Source organism: Conger conger, chromosome 5 (genome assembly GCF_963514075.1).
Source record: "Conger conger chromosome 5, fConCon1.1, whole genome shotgun sequence".
NCBI classification, from domain to species: Eukaryota; Metazoa; Chordata; class Actinopteri; order Anguilliformes; family Congridae; genus Conger; species Conger conger.
Window position 1 is genome coordinate 65330826 of NC_083764.1, and position 25571 is coordinate 65356396.

The 25571-nt window shown below is 49.1% G+C and overlaps 3 protein-coding genes across 4 annotated transcripts in view; all 3 read right to left on the minus strand.

Moving 5' to 3' along the window:
* Positions 1-776: 776 nt before the first annotated feature.
* LOC133128567 (yjeF N-terminal domain-containing 3-like) lies at positions 777-17183 on the minus strand. Its single transcript, XM_061242196.1, has 6 exons — positions 16836-17183; positions 10946-11054; positions 9650-9760; positions 3189-3302; positions 2413-2563; positions 777-1361 (listed from the first exon to the last, which is right to left on the minus strand). The coding sequence occupies exons 1-6, from the start codon at positions 16889-16891 to the stop codon at positions 1165-1167; spliced, it is 738 nt and encodes a 245-aa protein (XP_061098180.1). The 5' UTR covers positions 16892-17183; the 3' UTR covers positions 777-1164.
* Positions 17184-18680: 1497 nt separating this feature from the next.
* Positions 18681-24803, minus strand: ndufa13 (NADH:ubiquinone oxidoreductase subunit A13). The gene is made up of 5 exons (XM_061242197.1): positions 24650-24803; positions 23940-24018; positions 21946-22017; positions 20641-20710; positions 18681-18924 (listed from the first exon to the last, which is right to left on the minus strand). The coding sequence occupies exons 1-5, from the start codon at positions 24741-24743 to the stop codon at positions 18805-18807; spliced, it is 435 nt and encodes a 144-aa protein (XP_061098181.1). The 5' UTR covers positions 24744-24803; the 3' UTR covers positions 18681-18804.
* Positions 24804-25456: 653 nt separating this feature from the next.
* LOC133129616 (transcriptional repressor p66-alpha-like) overlaps positions 25457-25571 on the minus strand; it is a 37111-nt gene continuing 36996 nt past the window's right edge. For both annotated transcript variants that reach the window (XR_009708830.1, XM_061243826.1), the window contains one exon: positions 25457-25571. This exon is cut by the window's right edge. The gene's annotated coding sequence lies outside the window, so the exon portion shown is untranslated.

Sequence of the window (25571 nt, forward strand, 5' to 3'; positions counted from 1 at the left end):
CACACGGCTGCGCTGCACAAATTACATTATCTCAGACAATAACAAGTTAATAAGAACTCAAGTAATAACTCAGGGACAAAGTACAAAAGCACACACAGCAACAAGCACAATATCACGAACGAAACCACCCATCAGCTTTCACGTTCCGGGAATATTTTTATTTAACAATCTAAAATGCAGATTTATGACGGTCCAAGCAAACGTTTTTCCAGCAAGTTAGAACACCATTATGCACATACATTTATTAAAAAAAGACAGGAGAGAACCCAATCATGGCTTGCTACATATGAATAGTACTTCCTATATATTTCTGAACAAAAAAATCCCCATAATACTCTCCAGCTTCACTACAAAGCAGACTGTGGCACCCTGACTGACCAGCAGGGTTCACTAACGAGCTAATCCCGCCACTCCTGGGTGACGCTGCGGCCATTTCCCTTCAGGGCTATCAGCCAATCAGAATTGGTGCGGTCTGGATTTGACACCAGACACTGGAACAAAGCCTTTATGGGAGAAGCCAATGAAAACCCAGCAGACAAATATATACTTGCCATTTCCAGTCGCTCTAGATAAGACCATCTCCTAAATGCCAATAAACTAACAATTTCAAACACAAGTTGGACCAAGGGCAGATTCTGACAAGCGTCCCCCCCCCCCCCCCCCCAATCCCATACAGGACACATATTCTTCAGCCTAAGAAAACGACAGACATCATCTACAAAATGTAAAAACACAGGCGTGTATATAGTCTGATCAAGTTTTCAGAACTGGCGCATATTGCAATAGATAAATATGTGGACCTATTTTTTTAAATTTAATTTAATGATAAATATATTTAAGAGTAATCTATATATGTATTAATATATATCACAAGACCATCTGAAAGTGTTGAAATGTCTTGATTATATTCTCTACTTCTGAACATTGTAGCGCAGGGATCATCAGCTCTGGCCCTTGAATCTAAATCCAGCCCTGGTTTTCTTTTCCTACAGGTAATTAGTGCTGCTGATTGGCCAAAACGACTTTGCACCTGACTCTCAGGTTAATAGGAGGGCGGGTGGAAAACCAGAAATTCTTGGCGCTAAAGGACTGCGAGTTGCTGATCCCTGTTGCAGTGTACGTCATTTCAGTTGGGGAAAAGCCACAGGAAAATGCAGGGACCGTTTACAGTTCTACCAGACAGTCCGTTCCGGAATATTCCGGCAGGTTCAGCTCGTACTTCCTCTGGATGTCGAAAGGCAGGAAGCGGCCGGCCAGGAAATGCTTTCCGGAAAACCCGGCAGCGCACTTCTTTGGCGCCGTCAGGGAGATGAGAACTTCCGGAGTTATTCCGTCGGAGTTGTCCCCTTCCGCCTCCCATCCTTCAGCATAAAGGGACAAATTCCACAGCGTTTCACACGTGCATTCTGGTGACGGATGAAACCGCGGACACTCTGCACAAGTGCATTGTGGGGCTGGTTTTCATGGTCACAGAATAAGCTTAGTCCTGGACTAAACTCAGTTTTTTTCATTACATTATTGGCATTTGGCAGACGCTCTTATCCAGAGTGACATGCAGTTGATTAGACAAAGCAGGAGACGATCCCTCCTGGAGCAATGCAGGGTTAAGGGCCTTGCTCAAGGGCACAACGGCTGTGCGGATCTTATTGTGGCTACACCGGGAATCGAACCGCCGACCTTGCGGGTCCCAGTCATGTACCTTAACCACTACGCTACAGGCCACCCCTATGTGCCAACGATGAGTTGATGAGTTTTGTGGGAAGAATCCCTGGTCCTGGAGAACTGCAGGGTGTGCTAGCAGCTTTTGTTTTTACTTGGCGTTTAAACAGTCAATCAAAGCAGTCGATTACACAGTTGACTCGCCTCACCTGGTTTCTTGGGTCTGAATCGGTCACTGATTTTAAGGTGAAAGCAAAAGCTAGTAGACCCTGTGGCTCTCCAGGACCACAGTTTCCAACCCCTGGTCTAGCGCCAGGCTTAATCTGTGGAACTGGTCCTGTGTGTATTTGAGTGGCTTTATGCGAGCGGGACTTTACGTAAGGATGAGAACAGGCCATCACACCCTTTTCAGCTCATGGTGTATCATTACATTACATTATTGGCATTTGGCAGACGCTCTTATCCAGAGCGACATACAGTTGATTAGACTAAGCAGGGGACAATCCTCCCCTGGAGCAATGCAGGGTTAAGGGCCTTGCTCAAGGGCCCAAAGGCTGTGCGGATCTTATTGTGGCTACACCGGGATTAGAACCACCGACCTTGCGTGTCCCAGTCATTTACCTTAACCACTACGCTACCAGCCGCCCCTATCAGTAGTGCAGAGAGAACCCAGCGGCGTGTCAGGCCGCGTCGCCCCGAGGCTCCCCGTGGCCCTGTCGCACTGCCAGCTCACTGCGGGACGGGGGGCGTTACCTGAGGGCACGTCCAGGCTGGCCACGGCGATCTTCAGCTGCTTCAGCGTGAGCAGGATCCCGCCGTACGGCTCGCCCAGGTCCGCCAGCTCCGTCTCGGGCCCGGCCACGGCGTCCACCACCAGGTTGTAGGCGTCGTTGATCAGCTGCACCTGCACGACACATCCAGCCTGGGCGTCAGACACGCACGCGCTCAGAGTGCTCCCCACCCAACGTTCCAATGCTGCCGTGACAACAATCGCCGCCGGCGATGAGGAGCCGCGCAGTTCTAGAACACTGACTGAAACAACAACGCCATTCATTCTTAAAAAACACACATACACACACAAACAAAACTACCAACTGGTTCCCTAGAGCCAACAAGTTTTTATGACAACAAAAATGTCATAATTTTCAGCTTGGGAATGCTTCCATCCTGGTCATTTCGATGCGCACTGCACAGTTTTATTGAGCTGACAGGATTTTAGGGGGGAAAAGGCCAAAATGTTAGTCGCCTTTCCGATCCCACGTCAGTACACAGAATCAGTGACAGTTCAGCCAGTGTCGCAGGAAAAGGCCAACGCTGGCAGCTCTGGTTACAAGCCTGGCAAGCTGCTGACTGTCACACAAAACAAAGCATTCTGCACTAAACATGCTACTTTTATTTTATTCTTTATTACTATGTGAGTGTTCTTGAACTCAATCGGCAGCAGTGATAGCCACAGCTTTAGAACGCTCTTCAGCATATTTGTGACCTCGCACCAAAAAGGGCTCATTGTTGAATTTCCCATGACGCACCTCTGTGGGGAGATAGGACAGGAAGGGGATGTCCATCCTCTCACACTGAACCATGAAGTCCTTGTGCAGAGAGTGGGACGACCGCTTCGGGTAGAAAATGGTTGGCGCATACTCCTGAGAGAGAGAAGGAGAGGAGAGAGAGAGGGATGGGGAGAAGGAGGGAGAGGGAGAGAGGGAGGGAGGGAGAGGGAGAGAGGGAGGGAGGCAGAAGAGAGAGGGAGGCAGAGGGGAAAGAGAGGGAGAGGAGAGAGAAAGGGAGGGAGAGGGGTGGGGCGGACAGAGAGGGATGGAGAGAGAGGAGGAGTGAGAGAGGGTAGGAGAGAGGCCGAGAGAGATGGGGCAGAGAGGGTGGAAGAGGGAGACAAGAACAAGAGGCAAGAGCAAAAGAGACCGACGGGGAAAGAGAGAAACATGGGGATCGAGAGAGAGAGAGAGAGAGAGAGAAGGAGAAAAACGGAGTTCTCAGCAACCTGCCACAGACTGAGGGATATGAGCTGGCACAGCACACAGGCGTCAAACTGCTGTCATGGCCGCAGGCGTTTGGGGTGGCCTCTGTACCCGGGCTTCATTTAAATCACTGTTCTCAAGACCTTCATGGGCGGGGAAACCCCAAAAACCCACCCCCTGCGGCCTTAGTTTCACACTCCTGTCACACAGCAGGTCATTTCTATGTCATTCCGATTAGCATTGCTCTCACCGTTAACTTCAACGAAGTATCATGGCTGTTGATTTTACCCAATGTCATTGTTGAAACGTGAAAGTCACAACAGTAAAACAAACCTGAGATATAACATAACGTGTGTCGCTCACAAACATGAGCAGTGTGAACATTACATTATTACATTATTGGCATTTGGCAGATACTCTTATCCAGAGTGACGTACAGTTGATTAGACTAAGCAGGAGACAATCCTTTCCTGGAGCAACACAGGGTTAAGGGCCCAACGGCTGTGAGGATCTTATTGTGGCTATACCGGGGATCGAACCGCCGACCTTGCGGGTCCCAGTCATGTACCTTAACCACTACGCTACAGGGTCATGTACCTTAATCACTACACTACAGTCATGTACCTTAACCACTACGCTACAGGGTCATGTACCTTAACCACTACACTACAGTCATGTACCTTAACCACTACGCTACAGTCATGTACCTTAACCACTACACTACAGTCATGTACCTTAACCACTACGCTACAGTCATGTACCTTAACCACTACACTACAGGGTCATGTACCTTAACCACTACACTACAGTCATGTACCTTAACCACTACACTACAGGGTCATGTACCTTAACCACTACACTACAGTCATGTACCTTAACCACTACGCTACAGTCATGTACCTTAACCACTACACTACAGTCATGTACCTTAACCACTACGCTACAGGGTCATGTACCTTAACCACTACGCTACAGGGTCATGTACCTTAACCACTACGCTACAGTCATGTACCTTAACCACTACACTACAGTCATGTACCTTAACCACTACGCTACAGGGTCATGTACCTTAACCACTACGCTACAGGGTCATGTACCTTCACCACTACGCTACAGTCATGTACCTTAACCACTACGCTACAGGGTCATGTACCTTAACCACTACGCTACAGGGTCATGTACCTTAACCACTACGCTACAGGGTCATGTACCTTAACCACTACACTACAGTCATGTACCTTAACCACTACGCTACAGGGTCATGTACCTTAACCACTATGCTACAGGGTCATGTACCTTCACCACTACGCTACAGGGTCATGTACCTTAACCACTACGCTACAGGGTCATGTACCTTCACCACTATGCTACAGGGTCATGTACCTTCACCACTACACTACAGGGTCATGTACCTTCACCACTACGCTACAGGGTCATGTACCTTAACCACTACGCTACAGGGTCATGTACCTTAACCACTACGCTACAGGGTCATGTACCTTAACCACTACGCTACAGGGTCATGTACCTTCACCACTACGCTACAGGGTCATGTACCTTAACCACTACGCTACAGGGTCATGTACCTTAACCACTACACTACAGGGTCATGTACCTTAACCACTACACTACAGTCATGTACCTTAACCACTACGCTACAGTCATGTACCTTAACCACTACACTACAGTCATGTACCTTAACCACTACGCTACAGTCATGTACCTTAACCACTACACTACAGTCATGTACCTTAACCACTACACTACAGTCATGTACCTTAACCACTACACTACAGGGTCATGTACCTTAACCACTACACTACAGTCATGTACCTTAACCACTACGCTACAGTCATGTACCTTAACCACTACACTACAGTCATGTACCTTAACCACTACGCTACAGTCATGTACCTTAACCACTACACTACAGGGTCATGTACCTTAACCACTACACTACAGGGTCATGTACCTTAACCACTACACTACAGTCATGTACCTTAACCACTACGCTACAGTCATGTACCTTAACCACTACACTACAGTCATGTACCTTAACCACTACGCTACAGTCATGTACCTTAACCACTACACTACAGGGTCATGTACCTTAACCACTACACTACAGTCATGTACCTTAACCACTACACTACAGGGTCATGTACCTTAACCACTACACTACAGTCATGTACCTTAACCACTACGCTACAGTCATGTACCTTAACCACTACACTACAGTCATTTACCTTAACCACTACACTACAGGGTCATGTACCTTAACCACTACACTACAGGGTCATGTACCTTAACCACTACACTACAGTCATGTACCTTAACCACTACGCTACAGTCATGTACCTTAACCACTACACTACAGTCATGTACCTTAACCACTACGCTACAGTCATGTACCTTAACCACTACACTACAGGGTCATGTACCTTAACCACTACACTACAGTCATGTACCTTAACCACTACACTACAGGGTCATGTACCTTAACCACTACACTACAGTCATGTACCTTAACCACTACGCTACAGTCATGTACCTTAACCACTACACTACAGTCATGTACCTTAACCACTACGCTACAGTCATGTACCTTAACCACTACACTACAGGGTCATGTACCTTAACCACTACACTACAGTCATGTACCTTAACCACTACACTACAGGGTCATGTACCTTAACCACTACACTACAGTCATGTACCTTAACCACTTCACTACAGTCATGTACCTTAACCACTACACTACAGTCATGTACCTTAACCACTACGCTACAGGGTCATGTACCTTAACCACTACGCTACAGGGTCATGTACCTTAACCACTACGCTACAGTCATGTACCTTAACCACTACACTACAGTCATGTACCTTAACCACTACGCTACAGGGTCATGTACCTTAACCACTACGCTACAGGGTCATGTACCTTCACCACTACGCTACAGTCATGTACCTTAACCACTACGCTACAGGGTCATGTACCTTAACCACTACGCTACAGGGTCATGTACCTTAACCACTACGCTACAGGGTCATGTACCTTAACCACTACACTACAGTCATGTACCTTAACCACTACGCTACAGGGTCATGTACCTTAACCACTATGCTACAGGGTCATGTACCTTCACCACTACGCTACAGGGTCATGTACCTTAACCACTACGCTACAGGGTCATGTACCTTCACCACTATGCTACAGGGTCATGTACCTTCACCACTACACTACAGGGTCATGTACCTTCACCACTACGCTACAGGGTCATGTACCTTAACCACTACGCTACAGGGTCATGTACCTTAACCACTACGCTACAGGGTCATGTACCTTAACCACTACGCTACAGGGTCATGTACCTTCACCACTACGCTACAGGGTCATGTACCTTAACCACTACGCTACAGGGTCATGTACCTTAACCACTACGCTACAGGGTCATGTACCTTAACCACTACGCTACAGGGTCATGTACCTTCACCACTACGCTACAGGGTCATGTACCTTAACCACTACGCTACAGGGTCATGTACCTTAACCACTACGCTACAGGGTCATGTACCTTAACCACTACGCTACAGGGTCATGTACCTTAACCACTACACTACAGTCATGTACCTTGACCACTACGCTACAGGGTCATGTACCTTAACCACTACGCTACAGGGTCATGTACCTTAACCACTACGCTACAGGGTCATGTACCTTCACCACTACGCTACAGGGTCATGTACCTTCACCACTACGCTACAGGGTCATGTACCTTCACCACTACGCTACAGGGTCATGTACCTTAACCACTACGCTACAGGGTCATGTACCTTAACCACTACGCTACAGGGTCATGTACCTTAACCACTACACTACAGTCATGTACCTTGACCACTACGCTACAGGGTCATGTACCTTAACCACTACGCTACAGGGTCATGTACCTTAACCACTACGCTACAGGGTCATGTACCTTCACCACTACGCTACAGGGTCATGTACCTTCACCACTACGCTACAGGGTCATGTACCTTCACCACTACACTACAGGGTCATGTACCTTCACCACTATGCTACAGGGTCATGTACCTTAACCACTACACTACAGGGTCATGTACCTTCACCACTACACTACAGGGTCATGTACCTTCACCACTATGCTACAGGGTCATGTACCTTAACCACTACACTACAGGGTCATGTACCTTCACCACTACGCTACAGGGTCATGTACCTTCACCGCTACGCTACAGGGTCATGTACCTTCACCACTACACTACAGTCATGTACCTTAACCACTACGCTACAGGGTCATGTACCTTAACCACTACGCTACAGGGTCATGTACCTTCACCACTACGCTACAGGGTCATGTACCTTAACCACTACGCTACAGGGTCATGTACCTTAACCACTACGCTACAGGGTCATGTACCTTAACCACTACGCTACAGGGTCATGTACCTTCACCACTACGCTACAGGGTCATGTACCTTAACCACTACGCTACAGGGTCATGTACCTTAACCACTACGCTACAGGGTCATGTACCTTAACCACTACGCTACAGGGTCATGTACCTTAACCACTACACTACAGTCATGTACCTTGACCACTACGCTACAGGGTCATGTACCTTAACCACTACGCTACAGGGTCATGTACCTTAACCACTACGCTACAGGGTCATGTACCTTCACCACTACGCTACAGGGTCATGTACCTTCACCACTACGCTACAGGGTCATGTACCTTCACCACTACGCTACAGGGTCATGTACCTTAACCACTACGCTACAGGGTCATGTACCTTAACCACTACGCTACAGGGTCATGTACCTTAACCACTACACTACAGTCATGTACCTTGACCACTACGCTACAGGGTCATGTACCTTAACCACTACGCTACAGGGTCATGTACCTTAACCACTACGCTACAGGGTCATGTACCTTCACCACTACGCTACAGGGTCATGTACCTTCACCACTACGCTACAGGGTCATGTACCTTCACCACTACACTACAGGGTCATGTACCTTCACCACTATGCTACAGGGTCATGTACCTTAACCACTACACTACAGGGTCATGTACCTTCACCACTACACTACAGGGTCATGTACCTTCACCACTATGCTACAGGGTCATGTACCTTAACCACTACACTACAGGGTCATGTACCTTCACCACTACGCTACAGGGTCATGTACCTTAACCACTACGCTACAGGGTCATGTACCTTAACCACTACGCTACAGGGTCATGTACCTTAACCACTACGCTACAGGGTCATGTACCTTAACCACTACGCTACAGGGTCATGTACCTTAACCACTACACTACAGTCATGTACCTTGACCACTACGCTACAGGGTCATGTACCTTAACCACTACGCTACAGGGTCATGTACCTTAACCACTACGCTACAGGGTCATGTACCTTCACCACTACGCTACAGGGTCATGTACCTTCACCACTACGCTACAGGGTCATGTACCTTCACCACTACGCTACAGGGTCATGTACCTTAACCACTACGCTACAGGGTCATGTACCTTAACCACTACGCTACAGGGTCATGTACCTTAACCACTACACTACAGTCATGTACCTTGACCACTACGCTACAGGGTCATGTACCTTAACCACTACGCTACAGGGTCATGTACCTTAACCACTACGCTACAGGGTCATGTACCTTCACCACTACGCTACAGGGTCATGTACCTTCACCACTACGCTACAGGGTCATGTACCTTCACCACTACACTACAGGGTCATGTACCTTCACCACTATGCTACAGGGTCATGTACCTTAACCACTACACTACAGGGTCATGTACCTTCACCACTACACTACAGGGTCATGTACCTTCACCACTATGCTACAGGGTCATGTACCTTAACCACTACACTACAGGGTCATGTACCTTCACCACTACGCTACAGGGTCATGTACCTTCACCACTACGCTACAGGGTCAGTACATAACGTGTGAGACTCACAAACATGCGCAGGTGTCGAGCGCACACCAGCCCAATACAGCCGTTCTGATCGGGACCGCAGACGACCAGCACCGTGGGCTGCCTCTTCCCCAGAGAGGAGAGAGGGAAGGCCTGCAGAGAGAGAGGAGAGAGGGAGAGAGTGAGAAACAGACGGGTAGAGAGGGGGAGAGAGAAACGGGGAGAGTGAAAGAGAGTGATTGAAAAGGGAGAGAGAAAAAGACAAGGGGAGAGAGGAAAAGAGAAAGAAAGATTGGGAGAGAATGAGAGAAAAGGGGACGAGAGGAAATTAGAGATTAGCGATGCCAAGACACGACCCGGTCTATTTTTGAGTGTATTTTCAAGCTTTAAAGAACAAGCTCACAAATGCCCGAGCCCCCACCCCCTGCCCTCCGCTTCCTCGGCGAGGTAATGACTGTGTTCACTCAGAGCGGCAGACACACTGTAATCCTGCCCCCAGAGGGGCCCGCCCTGACGGACAGGGGTGGTAATCTGCGTCTGTGTGTCTCCTGTTCCCCCCCCCCTCCCCCGGCTCGGCGGCAACATCACGCACACGCCCCCAAGCCTGATGAGCCCAGGATGGTTCCACACACCGCGTGGAAGAGCCGGGGGAACGGCCGGGGAACAGCCAGGGGAAGAGCTGGGGGAACGGCCGGGGAAGAGCTGGGGGAACGGCCGGGGAAGAGCCGGGGGAACAGCCGGGGAAGAGCCGGGGGAACGCCCGGGGAAGAGCCGGGGGAACGGCCGGGGAAGAGCTGGGGGAACGGCCGGGGAAGAGCCGGGGGAACGGCCAGGGGAACGGCCGGGGAAGAGCTGGGGGAACGGCCGGGGAAGAGCCGGGGGAACGGCCGGGGAAGAGCCGGGGAAGAGCCGGGGGAATGGCCAGGCGAACAGCCGGGGAAGGGCAGTGGGCGGCCACAGTGCAGCACCTGGGGAGCAATGCAGGGTTAAGGGCCTTGCTCAAGGGCCCAACGGCTGTGCGGATCTTATTGTGGCTATACCAGGGATCAAACCATTGACCTTGCGGCCCCCAGTCATTGAACACTACACTTGAAATCACCAGCTACCAGCTGTTTCGAAACCTAGCTTGAACTATTCTGGGGTTCATCACCTGAAGTTGGCAGAACAGTCCCTGTTTTTCTACTCTTACAGACAAACACAAGCAACCAATCAGCACACAGCTGGTGTGTGTGTGTGGGGGGGGGGGGGGGCTGAAAGAGGTGTTTGGAAGGGCGACAGGGGGACAGGTCAGGGGTCACTAAGGTGGCGGGGGGCACATTTTAAATACAGAGTGCTCACCTTGACGATGCCGATGGCACAGGCATGGCCCCAGAGCTCAATCAGCTGCTGCTTGCCGAAGTGGTAGTCCTTCAGAAGCTCCGTCTCTATGGCAGCCGCCTCCAGTTTACTAACAAATAAAAAACATTGTTAACAGACTCTCAGAGTTTCATCGATAACGGAGTTACGGTTTTTGGTCCTTCGCTAGATGTTAAGATCAGAAGGGTCCATATAAGATCTGCCTTGCTACAAACCATTGCTATAGACCATGGATCATCAGATCTGGACCTTACATCCAAATCCGGCCATGGTTTTCTTTCCACCTGGGCAAATAACTAAGCAATTTGTGGTACTGATTGGCCAGACTGTCTTCACACCTGACTCCTAGGGAAAGGGAGGGTGGAAAAACCAGCAGTTCTCAGCCCTAGAGGACCGTGATTTAATGATCAATGCTATAGGCTCAGCAGATACCCAATTCCTGTGTTCCTACCTCCTTGCTTCTCACTTAAACAGTGAACAGCAGGTCCCGTTGCTTTCTCAGAGTGCAGAACGCCGTTGAGATATACAAGACCTGGATTCCTATGTGAGCTGCTCATTAGCGGATGAAGCCAGTTCATGGAGGCCGCCATGTTTGATTATGGGGACTTTTGTCACCAGATGCGCATATACACGGTGTAATAAGAGTCTTACTAAACTGCAATACCTCCGGTAACCGCCGGAGTTTGCGAGCTTCCGTGGGAAAGTAAATCTGGCCTCTGCAGAACACTCGTTGACATAATATTGCACTTGGTAGCAGTAGCACCACTTCATTAATAAGATCATCGAAACAAATTATTTCAGCTTCAACAGTAACAAGACCGAATTCACAATGAGAACAAAATGGAGGCGTGTGCTGGGCTACCTGTCTGCCGCACCAGGAGAACGCTCATACGCGCTAAACGAACAGGCAGGCTCAAAGCCTTGAGGCTTTTTCCATCTCTCCTCTCTTGGGGGGGGGGGGGGGGGGAGTCCCTTATTTTGTCCGCCCTGCTCCTCCATCCTGGCAGCCCGTTCATTGGCCGTTGCCCATCGCCAGTCACCTGTCGCCTAATGAGCTTGTTTACCGCCGCGGCAGAGGCGCCACGTTAATGGCCTCGTGTTTCCCGTTAACTCCTCCGGCAGATCCCCGAAGTGCCCCCGCGGCACCAGCAACAAACACGTCAGGCCTTCTGCTGATATCTTCCCCGAAAACAGCGCGTCTTTTTTTTGTTGTTGTTTTTTTTTTTCGCGATATGCGAGCTGACAGGGGCAACCCAGCTCAAGCTAGGTGTTGAAACAGCCGGTAGGCAGTTGACCAGTTCAGACCAGCTCCATACTCAACATGGTTTGACCAGCTCAATTTATTTGTAGAAACAGCTGGTAGCTGGTAATGTTAAGCTGGTCATAGCTGGATTTTACGCCAGGGAATTGTTTTATAATGCTCAGTTATTGTACAGAATATATTTAATCAAAATGAATGAATGAAAGGTAATGACGGCAGCAATAATGACACAAATATAAATTTTGTTATGAAATCAAAGGGATACATCAGGCAGGTGGAAAATGTACTGGTATCAATCCATAGTTCATTTATTTAGTTTGTGGTATTTGTTAGTAGTATGGGGAGCGAACAAAGACTGTAGACGAAATGCCTCGTAAATTCACCGAATAAATGGCATCATTAAACTTTCCAGTAACACTTTCCTTCTGCTAATTGGGTGCAGTTTAATTGGCACAGTGCTGCCAGGTGAGTGTAATATCTCCGCTAACTAGTCTCTTGAAACCCACCCACACATCAGCCATCAGGCCAGCTTTTGATGGTGTAGAAATGTCCCCGTCTATCTAACGGCACTGCTGAACACCATCACCCTGGCCGCCGTGGACTGTCAGGTTCCGTGTTTTTCTGCATCAGTTCTGTGCAAGTCCCTAGCGTTTTCGTGTATTTGTACCCTCTGTGCTTACCGTAGTCCGTTTTCCTGTTCGTTTCATTCGTTCGTTCGTTTTCATTCTGTGTCTCGTTTCCTGTCTCCTGGCCACTGAATGAATGGTGTGTCCCCCCCCCCCCACATTAATCCCCAGTCCAGGAGGCATCATTTTGAGCGGCTATTATGGGGGTAACAGATGTGTCATGCAGGGAGGATTACGATTCCCCCTCCATTATTAATGAGGGCACTGGGGGGGGGGCGGACGGTAGCCTCCAGTGGCCTGCAGGAGGCCCCCCCCCACCTCAACCTACCTTTGACAGCTGCTAACAGGTAGGGGGCGGGGGGCAGGGGTGGGGTGGGGTGGGGGGCTCCCCCACACTGGTCCTGGTGAAGCAGACATTTTCTTTTCGCTTTTAAAGCGAGCCGGCAGCTCAGACCTAATAGGTGAGCCTTGAGCAAGGCTTCAGGGCCTTGCTCAAGGGCCCAACAGCTGTGTGGATCTTATTGTGGCTACACCGGGATTAGACCCACCGACCTTGTGTGTCCCAGTCATGTACCTCAACCACTACGCTACATGTTCAGTGGTGTCCAGTCGTGTGCCACAGAGGGTTTTCATTCCGACCAATCACCTCGCCTGTTGATTTTACGTAGCTTACGTAGGTGTGTTAGTTAGGGGAAGATGCCGGGGGGGTGGATGGTTGCCGGGGGGGGATGGTTGCCGGGGGGTGGATGGTTGGAATGAAAACCGCAGTGACACACGATTGGAGACCGCTGACCCGGCTGTGGAGACAGTGTGCTAAACTGGTGGAATCTTTTGATGATTTCAGAATTTAAATAGTTTTTATTTTTGGGTGCCGCCTCTCCGTACCCCCCCCCCCCCCGGGATGCCGAAAACGGTGCGTTCCCAAATGTGACCTGTCAGTCTCCGTGGCTATTTGGGAGAGGATGGACCTCGGGGGCAGGAGACGGAGAGATGGAGAGATGGAGAGAGTGAGAGAGAGAGGGATGATTGATTGATAGGCTGAGATTTGGGGGGGGGGGGGTAAATCCCATGACAGCGCTGTATGCAGGTCCTGGGGACTTTCTGAGCTCACCAGCAGAAGGGACGACATTTTGGGACTGTCGCCAAGGGCAACACATGCCCATTTCACAATAGGGGAGGGTGGCGGATGGATTGGGGGGGCCCTGGGGAGGGGGGGGGGGGGGGGGGGGGGGGTTCTGACTGTTACAGGAAGAACTCTGGAGGGAGATCCCCAGGAGGATCTCTGCTGATATTTCAGAAAAGGTTTCCCAAAGAAAAAAGTAAAAAGCCCAACCCCTCTGGGAAATCTCCATCGCAGGAGCTGGCTGCTGTCCTGTGACATTAGGCAGCCAGGGTGGGTGCTGGCTGGCCTTCAGAGCTGATGAACCCATCCCCGTCTCCATTCACGTCCTCGATAAGAAGAATCAGGTGTCTTAGCGCTGGGCTGCAACAAAAATCTGCACCCGCACCGACCCTTTCTGGACACTCCTGACCTATAACACTATCCGAATGGAAATCCAGAGAAAAAGAGAGAGGATATCCGCATCCACGTCTAGCAAGGACAACGTGGACAGAGTTACAGTGGCTTCACAAAGTATTCAGACCCCCTTCAATTTGCACACTTTATTGTGTTGTGGATTAAATTTTAAATGGATGAAATTGCCATTGTTGCCCATCAATCTGCCTACCCAAAGTTCAATTAAAATTAAATCTGCAACACAATATGGTGTGCGAAAGGTGAAGGGGTCTGAATACTTTCTGAAGCCGCTGCATGTCGTGTTTTCTGTATCGTCAGTTACTGTAGATGCCCCATCGCACCCACCCGAAAACACCCCAAAAACAAGGCTCTGCTGGAAGCTTGTGTGAAGCAACAACTCTCATAAAGTCAGACACACAGCCTTTCTCTTAAAGGTGAAATTCAGCTGACCAAGCACTGAACCACCCTGAGATACCCCCCCTGAGATAACCTAAATCAACTCGTCTCTGAGCTCTAAGTTGAGTTTTTTCCCCAGGCAGAGACCGTTGCTTGATGACAAATCACGGCCCCCTTCCCCGCCCCCCGGCCCTCAGACTCAGCCCAGCTCCTGTGCCTGCTCTCTGATTACAGCATTCAGGAGCGGGGGCTATAAATAAAGCCCCGCACACAGAGGGGCAATTATGCCGTAGCTGAGCTGCCAGAGATGGCGGGTTCAGGGAGCCGCGGTAAACAACAGAGCCTCAGACCTGGACGTACACACAGACGCTCAACGGTCCTGCCCCCCCCCCCCCGCCTGCCAATACCCCACACAGCTACCAGACCAGGTCAAAACCAGAGCAAACCGGACCAGACTGGATTAGACCAGACCAGACCGTCTCTCAGATACTGCACGGGGGTATGGTGTCCCTCTGGGTGCGTGAAGGTCAGGGGCTCATTGGTCTGGTCTGGACTTCCCTGGACCCTGCTGGCCTGGTCTGGTTTGATATGGACTGGTGCGGCATTGCCAGGTCTACCTCATACTTCCCTGGTTGGTTTGACCGAGACTGGTCTGGTCGAGTCTGGTCTGGTTTAGTGTGGTCTGGTTTGATCTGGTATGATCTAGTCTGGTGGGCATTTATACAGCCAGCAGGAAGTGACTCTACAGGAGGGGGGTGGGGGGGTGGGGGGTGATATTTGAACATGAAAGGAATGATGAGCGACCGCCAAAATAAACTCTAATCAATTAGTGGCAGTCAGGGGCAGGACGGAGTCCGGCAGTGCAGTGGAAGAGCTTTTCATACGCGGCTTTGACACGCAGTCTTACGAGCGCCTTATCGACTGAACCCTCCAAGAGCAATGACTAAGCCCTCCAAGAGCAATGACTAAGCCCTCCAAGAGCAATGACTAAGCCCTCCAAGAGCAATGACTGAACCCTCCAAGAGCAATGACTAAGCCCTTTAAGAGCAATGACTAAGCCCTCCAAGAGCAATGACTAAGCCCTCCCATACGCATTGTGTGCATTGCCATGCGGAGCTGGCTCGATCCCACGCCATCCACAACACACTCGCCGAGCACTTTATTAGGTACCTACGATTACTTGACGATTATCGAATCAGCCAATCGTGTGGCAGCAGTGCAATGCATACAATCGTGTACATACGGGTCAGGAGCTTCAGTTAATGTTCACATCAACCATCTGAATGGGGAAAACATGTGATCTAAGTGACTTTGACCGTGGAATGATTGTTTGTGGCAGACAGGGTGGTTTGAGTATCTCAGAAACTGCTGATCTCCTGGGATTTCACACACACTAGTCTCTAGAGTTTGCAAAGAATGGTGCAAAAAAACAAAACAAGTCAGCAGCAGTTCAGCAGGCAGAAATGCCTTGTTAATGAGAGACGTCAGAGGAGAATACACGCACATGCATGTTCTCTCTTCTACACACACATCCACACACATAAACACTACTCATTCACACGCACACACACACACACACTCTCTCTCTCGCTTCTCCTGCACACACACACACACGCACGCACGCACGCACGCACACACACACTCTCTCTCTCTCGCTTCTCCTGCACATACACACACACACACACTCACATACACACACACACACACACTCTCATCTACAAGCACACACTCGTACACGCACACAGCTTCAGTTTGGCAGCTCTTCCACGAAAACTCCTAATGTACAGTTACTAGCCCTTTGCCATAGTGGCATCATTAAACAGAGTGGACTAAAATAGTGTGGATAACCTGATAAAACACACACTGGGACTAAAACAGCCACACAGGCTGGACTAAAACAGTGTGTATGACCTGCTATAAACACGCAGAATGGGACCAAAACAGTGTGTATGACCTGCGAAAAACAGGCTGGCAGCTCTACAGAGCTTTACTCCTGAAATTGAGCCAATGAGAGCCACAGAAACGCCGGATGCCCAAACATCCCCCCCCCAGGGTGTCCCGGGACCCTCTCACCTGAGGTAGCGCAGCGGTTGGGCGGGCCCGCCCGTCTCCGTGGGGCTGTGGTTCATCTCTCGCCTGGTCTGTGCGGCTCGGAGTCAGAACGGCCGGGGAGGCTCCCGCAGAGTTGACCAAACGGGCGCTCAGGAGTATTCTGCTTCTTTCTTTCTCTTTCTTCCACTCAGTCTTCTTCTTCTTCTTCTTTCACTCAATCTGTCTTTCTGTCTTTCACTGAGTCTCTTTCTCTGTCTTTCACTCTCAGTCGAAAAACCAATTTGTGTGCCTGTGTGTATTCTGCGCACCCGCTGCAGACTGTGAAAGTGTGTGTGTGTGTGTACACCAGCGTGTGTGTCCCTGTCTCACACTCTCACTCTAAAATCTGTTTTTTTTTTCCTCTCCCGTTGACTGCTGTAGGTCCCCCCCCACCATCTCTCTGCTGCCGGTAGCTTTGGGGGTGTGTGTGTTTTCATCAGCCTGTCCCACCAGGCCACAGCGGCCAATCACGGAGCGGGGTGACTCACAGGGGACCAAACCGATTGGCTGAACAGAGCTCAAGTCAACACAACCTGAGGCTGTGTAGCAGGAGAATGGAGAATGTGTGTGTGTGTGTGTGTGTATGTGTGTGGGGGGTGGGGGTGTAAACCCAGTGATTAGCCCGACCCATCCTTCTGTCAGTTAACCCTTTTGACGAGTTTTCTTTTGGAACGTTTCTTTTTCAGAATTCTTAGACAGTGCTCTAGAACAATCAAGTAAGCACCAGGTGCAGAAGAAGCCCAGCGATAACCCCGGCCTTCAGCGTGCTGTCAGGAACCCTGCTCCCTGCAGGACCTCCAGGGTTAGGGAGCCCCAGCGGACGCTGGAGTGGTTCTGCGGTTTTCGAGCTGCTGAGCGATAGAGCTAAAGTGTAAAATCACATGGAGCTGACACACAGCTCCAACTCGCTCTCCTATTTCAGCTGACCTTACCGAGGGGAGAGGAAGAAAAAACAAACCAATTACGATTACTAGCCGATGTCAATTACCAGTCGTGATTGTTACATCAGCATTTATCACTTAAATTTTATTTAGACAGCACGTTTCACAGAGGGTCTGTCACGAGACACTCCACAGGGCAAGGGGGGAGCCCAAGATCCACCAGAATGGGTGCGTTTGTGTGGAGAGCAGCCTGTAGCCTAGTGGCTGAGGCACCGGGGCCTGGAAGGCCTGGTGAAGCCGCGATAAGATCAGTGCAGCTGTCGGGCCCTTGAGCTCCACATTGCTCCCTGCTTAGTCTAATCAACCGTAAGTGACTTTGGGTAAAAGCTTCAGCTAAATAACCTTGATGTAATGGGTGATTTGGCGGACGGTGCGTTTGGAGCGTCGGTGAGCAGGACGGATGAAACCTCCGCCGTCCAACGCAGTGCCAGCACGGGGGAAACGCCCCGTCAGCAGAAAAAGTGTCGTTGTTGAGAAAACATTCTCAGCAGAGATGAAAAACCGGTTCGGGGGGGGGTGCCAATACCACTTCAACATCAAGTGCTCCACCTCTGAAGTCACTGAATACAAGGCCGTCTTTAATGTCAAAGTGCAGCCTCCTGCTTAAATACGGGCCCTGCTCTTGAAGAGCATGTTTCCGTGGAATGTGTTTTTTCTTAAGTCAGTGTTCTAGAACTCAATTGCTCTCAATTACCAGTGAAGCCCAGCCAATCAGTGGAACTAATTGTTCAGTTAATTACCCAGGATGAAAAAAAAAAAAACATGGCTGGATTTGGATTCAAAATCCAGATTTGATGATTGCTGCCTTCAAAGGTGAAAAACTATGTTTTAAAGCCATCGTCACAGAAACACACTTGTACCACAAAAAACAAATAATCCAGGCGTATTTGGGGGGAGGAATAATGAAAAGAAATTTTAATAATTAACATGTACAATGAACAGCACTGAAGCCACACAGAGCAGCTCCTCCTCCTGACCTCCAGGGGGCAGTGTGGAGTCAGAGCGAGGCCTCACAGGGCCCAGTGGAACCCGAAGCGCTTGTGCACCAGGCTCTCATCCGTCCGGAGGCTGAACAGCTCCTCATTGATGGGAGGGACCCAGCGGTCAGTGTTGAAGACGCTCTCTCCAACCTGCAGGGGGCAGAAGAGAGCACGTCAGTTACATTACATTACACTAATGGCATTTCAGCAGACGTACAGTGGATTAGACAAAGCAGGCCTAACCCGGAGCAATGGAGGGTTAAGGGCCTTGCTCAAGGGCCCAACGGCTGTGCGGGTCTTATAGTGGCGACACTGGGGATCGAGCCACTGACCTTGTGGGTCCCGGTCATGTACCTTAACCACTACACTACAGTCATGTACCTTAACCACTACACTACAGTCATGTACCTTAACCATTACACTACAGTCATGTACCTTAACCACTACGCTACAGTCATGTACCTTAACCACTACACTACAGTCATGTACCTTAACCACTACGCTACAGTCATGTACCTTAACCACTACGCTACAGGGTCATTTACCTTAACCACTACGCTACAGTCATGTACCTTAACCACTACGCTACAGTCATGTACCTTAACCACTACACTACAGTCATGTACCTTAACCACTACACTACAGTCATGTACCTTAACCACTACGCTACAGGCCGCCTAGTTCATCCAAAGCCACTTACAGTTGATTAGACTAAGCAGGGCACAATTTCCCCTGGAGCAATGTGGGGTTAAGGGCCCGACAGCGGTGTGGATCTTATCGTGGGTACCTTCCGGGTCCCAGTCAAGCCCCCCGGGCACATGCGGCCCCGGGCACAGGCTCAGAGACTCAGAGAGCTCCCTCACGCGGTGAAAAGCAGCCGTTAAACAACGTTTGTTGCAGAAGGGGCTTGTTTCACGGACACAGGTTAAGCTTAAATGCCAGTTCTTAATGCCATTTCACGATGCTAAATCGTGAAACTGTCTGAAGGTGCTATTCAGGGGACCACAAAAAAGTTTTTTACCCTGGTATTTTACCGGTATTTTTAAGCAGCATATTTTTGTCTTCTGAATGTTCTTATTGGAGACAATGCCACATTTTAGGCTCTTAGCAGATAATCTTATCGAATGCGATTTACGCAACTCTAATTATTCATTCATACCCCTGGTGGGTATTTCACAAAGCAGGATCACTGAGTTAGCTGGATAACTGCACTGAGTAAAACCCACAAAGCAGGATTACGGAGTTAGCTCGATAACTGCACTGAGTAAAACCCACAACAGCTCCTTTTACTGTAGTCCATGTTGTAGGTTTGGGAGCGCTCCAGGTTTTACTGAGTGCACTTATCCACCTAACTCCTTAATCCTGCTTTGTGAAATACCCACCAGGGTATCTAACTAACATTGTACTAAAGGTACAATAGGTCTTAACGGTCAAGAGAGGAATTGCAGCAGCAAACGCCCTCAAGCCACAACACTGATTATCCCTCCCCCTTCTCTGTGAATGCACTGACATTGAAACGTCAACGCCAATTTCAAACCAATGAGCTTGAATTATTGTACAGTTTTTTGGTACAGAGTGTCGGGCCGTTAACTGCATATTTAGAAACCTGAACTTAAGCACTATAAACACAGGCAGAGGGTGAGTCACCATGTCAGTGAGCCTTTTTCAATGATAGGAAGGGTCTTGCAACAATGTTTTACCACAAAAATCTTACCTATTGTACCTTTAAGTGCCCTGATCTAAATTCCCCCTTTACCTGCTGTGTGTTTCCTACTGGGAGCTACAGGAGAAGCATCAGCACAAATCCCTCATGTCAATACAATCGCCCATTTCATTACAATCCCCCATCTCTACACATCATGTTACCTTCCAATCAGGAACATCTTTCATTATCCTCGCCTCCTCTTCCAGATTCTCCCGCATAATTCTCAGCGTCCTGCAATAGAGGGAGGGAGCGAGAGGGGGATGGAGGGAGAGAGAGAGAGAGAGAGAGAAATGGAAGGGCAGAAGAAGAGATTAATAGATCACACCTGAGTCAGAGTAGTGTGTCACAGTCACAGGGATAGCGACTTGGCACAGTCTGTTGGCATAGCAAGTAGGGGAGACCGGGGCCTGTTGTCACACTTTTTACACTCTTTTATATATCTTGGGATCAATACATCATATTGTTAAAAATTTCATACCGAATGAAAGAACAAAGTCTCAGGCATATATTTTGTATTCATTTCATTTTCATATCTTGTTTCAGTGCAGACTTATAGGCATTTAAATAGTGAGTGTGAACATGTGACATGTTGCCCCATGAGCGGGTAAGTTGTCCCAAACTGCCATGTTTGCTAATGTTAGCAATGTAAGCAATGTTAGCTTAAAGCAGGACACTAGCTAAAGTGCAACAAGACACACTATTCTCTCCTATAACAAGTGCAAATGTATAATTGTTAAGATTTTTAACTAGAAGAAGATTATTACAAAACATATCAAGTTGATATTTTTTACTTTTAAATGTGAAAAATGGGAAATATGTGCTCCCCTCACTTTACAGTGTGCTCTGGTTTTCCCAGACAGGATATGACATCAGACCATATAGAGGCACTTTTAAGTAGCGCCCTCTGGTTGTGAAAATATTAACAGTGTGACGACTTACCCATGTGACAACAAGCCCCGGTCTCCCCTACTTAAATAATAACAGGGACCATTCGATTAGCGTTACTCTCACCATTGAGTGAGTGAGTGAGTGAGTGAGTGAGTGAGTGAGTGAGTGAGTGAGTGAGTGAGTGTGTGTGTGTGTGTGTGTGTGTGTGTGAGTGAGTGTGTGAGAGTGTGTGAGTGTGTGAGTGTGTGAGTGTGTGAGTGTGTGTGTGAGAGTGTGTGAGTGTGTGTGTGTGTGTGTGTGTGTGTGTGTGTGAGTGTGTGAGTGTGTGTGTGAGAGTGTGTGAGTGTGTGTGTGTGTGTGTGAGAGAGTGTGTGAGTGTGTGTGTGTGTGTGTGAGTGTGCGTGCCTGTGCGTGTGAGTGTCTGTGTGAGAGTGTGTGAGAGTGTGTGAGTGTATGTGTGTGTGTGTGTGTGTGTGAGTGTATGTGTGTGTGTGTGTGTGTGAGTGAGAGTGTATGTGTGTGAGTGTGAGTGTGTGTGTGTGTGTGTGTGTGTGTGTGTGTGTGTGTGTGTGTCTGACCTCCTGTCCTTCTCTGCCTGTAGCAGTGGTAGCAGTGCTATCCGCGACTCCAACTCTTCGATCCGCAGTCGCCTGTAACACACAAACACACCCCTCACTGCCCTGTACCCCAACACTGCAGACAGAACAGCAGAAACCCTGCCCTGTACCCCAACACTGCAGACAGAACAGCAGAAACCCTGCCCTGTACCCCAACACTGCAGTCAGAACAGCAGAAACCCTGCCCATTTCTCCAGTCTGAAGACTCATCTCTTCAGGTTTGGATAAGTATAGTTAAATGGTAAATGGTAAATGGTCGGCATTTATATAGCGCCTTTATTCAAAGCGCTGTACAATTGATGCTTCTCATTCACCCATTCATACACACACTCACACACCGACGGCGATTGGCTGCCATGCAAGGCAGCCGACCAGCTCATCAGGAGCATTTGGGGGTTAGGTGTCTTGCTCAGGGACACTTCGACACAGCCCGGGCGGGGGATCGAACCGGCAACCCTCCAGACTGCCAGACGACTGCTCTTACTGCCTGAGCCAATGAGACGACTGCTCTTACTGCCTGAGCCAATGAGACGACTGCTCTTACGGCCTGAGCCAATGAGACGACTGCTCTTACGCTCTGAGCCAATGAGACGACTGCTCTTACGCTCTGAGCCAATGAGACGACTGCTCTTACTGCCTGAGCCAATGAGACGTCTGCTCTTACTGCCTGAGCCAATGAGACGACTGCTCTTACTGCCTGAGCCAATGAGACGACTGCTCTTACTGCCTGAGCCAATGAGACGACTGCTCTTACTGCCTGAGCCAATGAGACGACTGCTCTTACTGCCTGAGCCATGTCGCCCTGAGATATAGTTACAGCCGTGCTAGAGCTCATTGGCCTAGTGGCATCTTTCTTAGGTTTACATTACAAACAGGCCTCAGTATCTTCTTGGTGATCCTGCATTTTGCTATTCCTGAGAGTAACACTGGTGTGTTCAGTTACCATACTTCACTCTGGATGAGAGCAACTGAAGAGTAAATGTAATGTAAGCAGCCAATGTGGGAAGCCAAATACTGACTATTGACATCGTGCATCCGAGGTGTAATCAGCAGCAGCAAGACACACGTTTCGCAACGCATTTCACACGCAACAATCATGCCTTGAGCTGCCATAGCAACAGCAACCAGGCTTTTAATACAAGGCTGCTGTTACCGGGGCGACATTGGCTCAGGCAGTAAGAGCAGTCGTCTCATTGGCTCAGGCAGTAAGAGCAGTCGCCTGGCAGTCGGAGGCTTGCCGATTCGTTAACGCCCTGGGTGTGTTGAAGTGTCCCTGAACAAGACACCTAACCCTGAGAAGCATCAATTGTACAGCGCTTTGGATAAAGGCCCTATGTAAACACCATTTGCCAATAAGATGGAGTTTTTACTCGTCTTTGACGCAGGTATGTGGCTGGTACTGGGAGGCCCGCTGGGTGAACCCTCCCTCTACCTGGGAGTCAGGTGTGACCACCCTCCCTTTACATGGGAGTCAGGTGTGACCACCCTCCCTTTACATGGGAGTCAGGTGTGACCACCCTCCCTTTACCTGGGAGTCAGGTGTGACCACCCTCCCTTTACATGGGAGTCAGGTGTGACCACCCTCCCTTTACATGGGAGTCAGGTGTGACCACCCTCCCTTTACCTGGGAGTCAAGTGTGTTCACCCTCCCTTTACCTGGGAGTCAGGTGTGTTCACCCTCCCTTTACCTGGGAGTCAGGTGTGTTCACCCTCCCTTTACATGGGAGTCAGGTGTGTTAACCCTCCCTTTACCTGGGAGCTAGGTGTAAAGACAATCTGGCTAATCAGTAGAATTAATTGCCCAGCTAATTGAAAACCAAGAAATGAAAACCAGGGCTAAATTTGGATTAGGAAACCAGATTTGCTGGTCCCTGCCCGAAGGATATGTTGTTAATAAATCAATGGCCATTTAGTTGTTCTTGGGGCATTAACTAATCCGGTAGCAATGATCTTACCTCCTCTCTCTGTTCCATTTGAACAACCGCCAGTATCCCAAAACCATGACGCCAATACCGATTCCAAACATTGTGTACCCTGAAATAAAATGGACAAGATTAACAATATTCATATTGCCAAACGTTTAACATGGAACATGAAAACCTGCACCCGTGTATTTGCCCGTTGCCGTAGATGCAATACTTATCTAGCTTTAGACTAGAATGCATCAGGAGATGTATGCCAAGTCAGCTGTTGAACCGACCTTAGTTCACTTGTCGGACAGAACACGTGTACATTACATTCAGCACATGCAATTCAACATAACAACACACATGACAATGTTAGACGAAGTAAATAACGTAGGCAGGAAGCTAGCACTGTCAACCGTAACACTGTCAGTCGTTTTACCAGTAATGTTAGTGTAATCAGGGCGCAACAACAAGTGTAGATCGCAGGCTAACCAAACTACAGAAAACGACAAACTAGCTATATAGCAGACTCGTTATTTGGCCGCACTGGGTTAGTTCAGATTGATGTCCCATAACGTCGCATTATTAAAATCTGAGGCAAAATACAGACAGTAAACAGAAGAAACCTGTGTGTATAAAATCGTTAGCTAACTTTAGCAGCCTAGCTAGACCGGCACACTATTGCTGCAAGTGCATTTTTTTGGGGGGGGGAACAAGCAGACAGTTTCAAGACTAGAACAAAGCCGTATTCTACTGACCAGAGAATCCCCGTTTCGGAAGATTTCTCTTGTAATCGATGGGTCCATAACCTCCCGGAGGAGGCATGTCCTGCTTCACCTTGGCCGTCGCCATCTTCTCAAACCGGGGTGACGTCGTGACGTCACCGCGTCACTTCCTGTATTAAACAGTTGACGCAATACCGCCCCCTGCTGGACATGCGATCTTCGGGCGCAATTCGGGGACAGCGACGTTTAAACGACGTCACATAATCCTGCGAACAGTTTATGCAGAAGGCGGATATGCGCGGTTTACACATGGACATTTCTCCAAATGTATTATCCTTCCTTCCACCTATTGATATTTATGTTACCTAGAACAAGGGTCCACTCCCCAACCCTGATCTCCGAGAGCCACAGGGTGTGCTGGGGTCCCCAACCTTGGTCCCCAACCCTTATACTGAACATTAAAATGATCAAACCGCAGATTCTCAAAAATATATATTTTAATACACATCAAATGGGACAAAAGAAATGTCAAGAGTGATATTCACACACGTACACGCCAAATTAAAGGGTTAAAATTAGTTTTTATTATTATTTTCAGTATTATTACTTGATAGAATGCGGAGGATGTCAAAAGTAACCCAAATTAAGCAAAACATCACTAGTACAGTGGGACCGGGATGGGGTGGGGGGTGAGATGAGATATTTTTCATTTTACCATCTACATCTGAAGTTTTGCTCTCCAAAACGGGTCCCCCCTTTAACAGGCAGCTTCTTTTCACATCAAAATGGAGTTTCAGCTTCCCCTGGGGTTAGACCATCTGACCCAGGCCATGCCTCAGCTTCCCCTGGGGTTAGACCATCTGACCCAGGCCATGCCTCAGCTTCCCCTGGGGTTAGACCATCTGACCCATGCCTCAGCTTCCCCTGGGTTTAGACGCCACAACGAGGCTCAAAA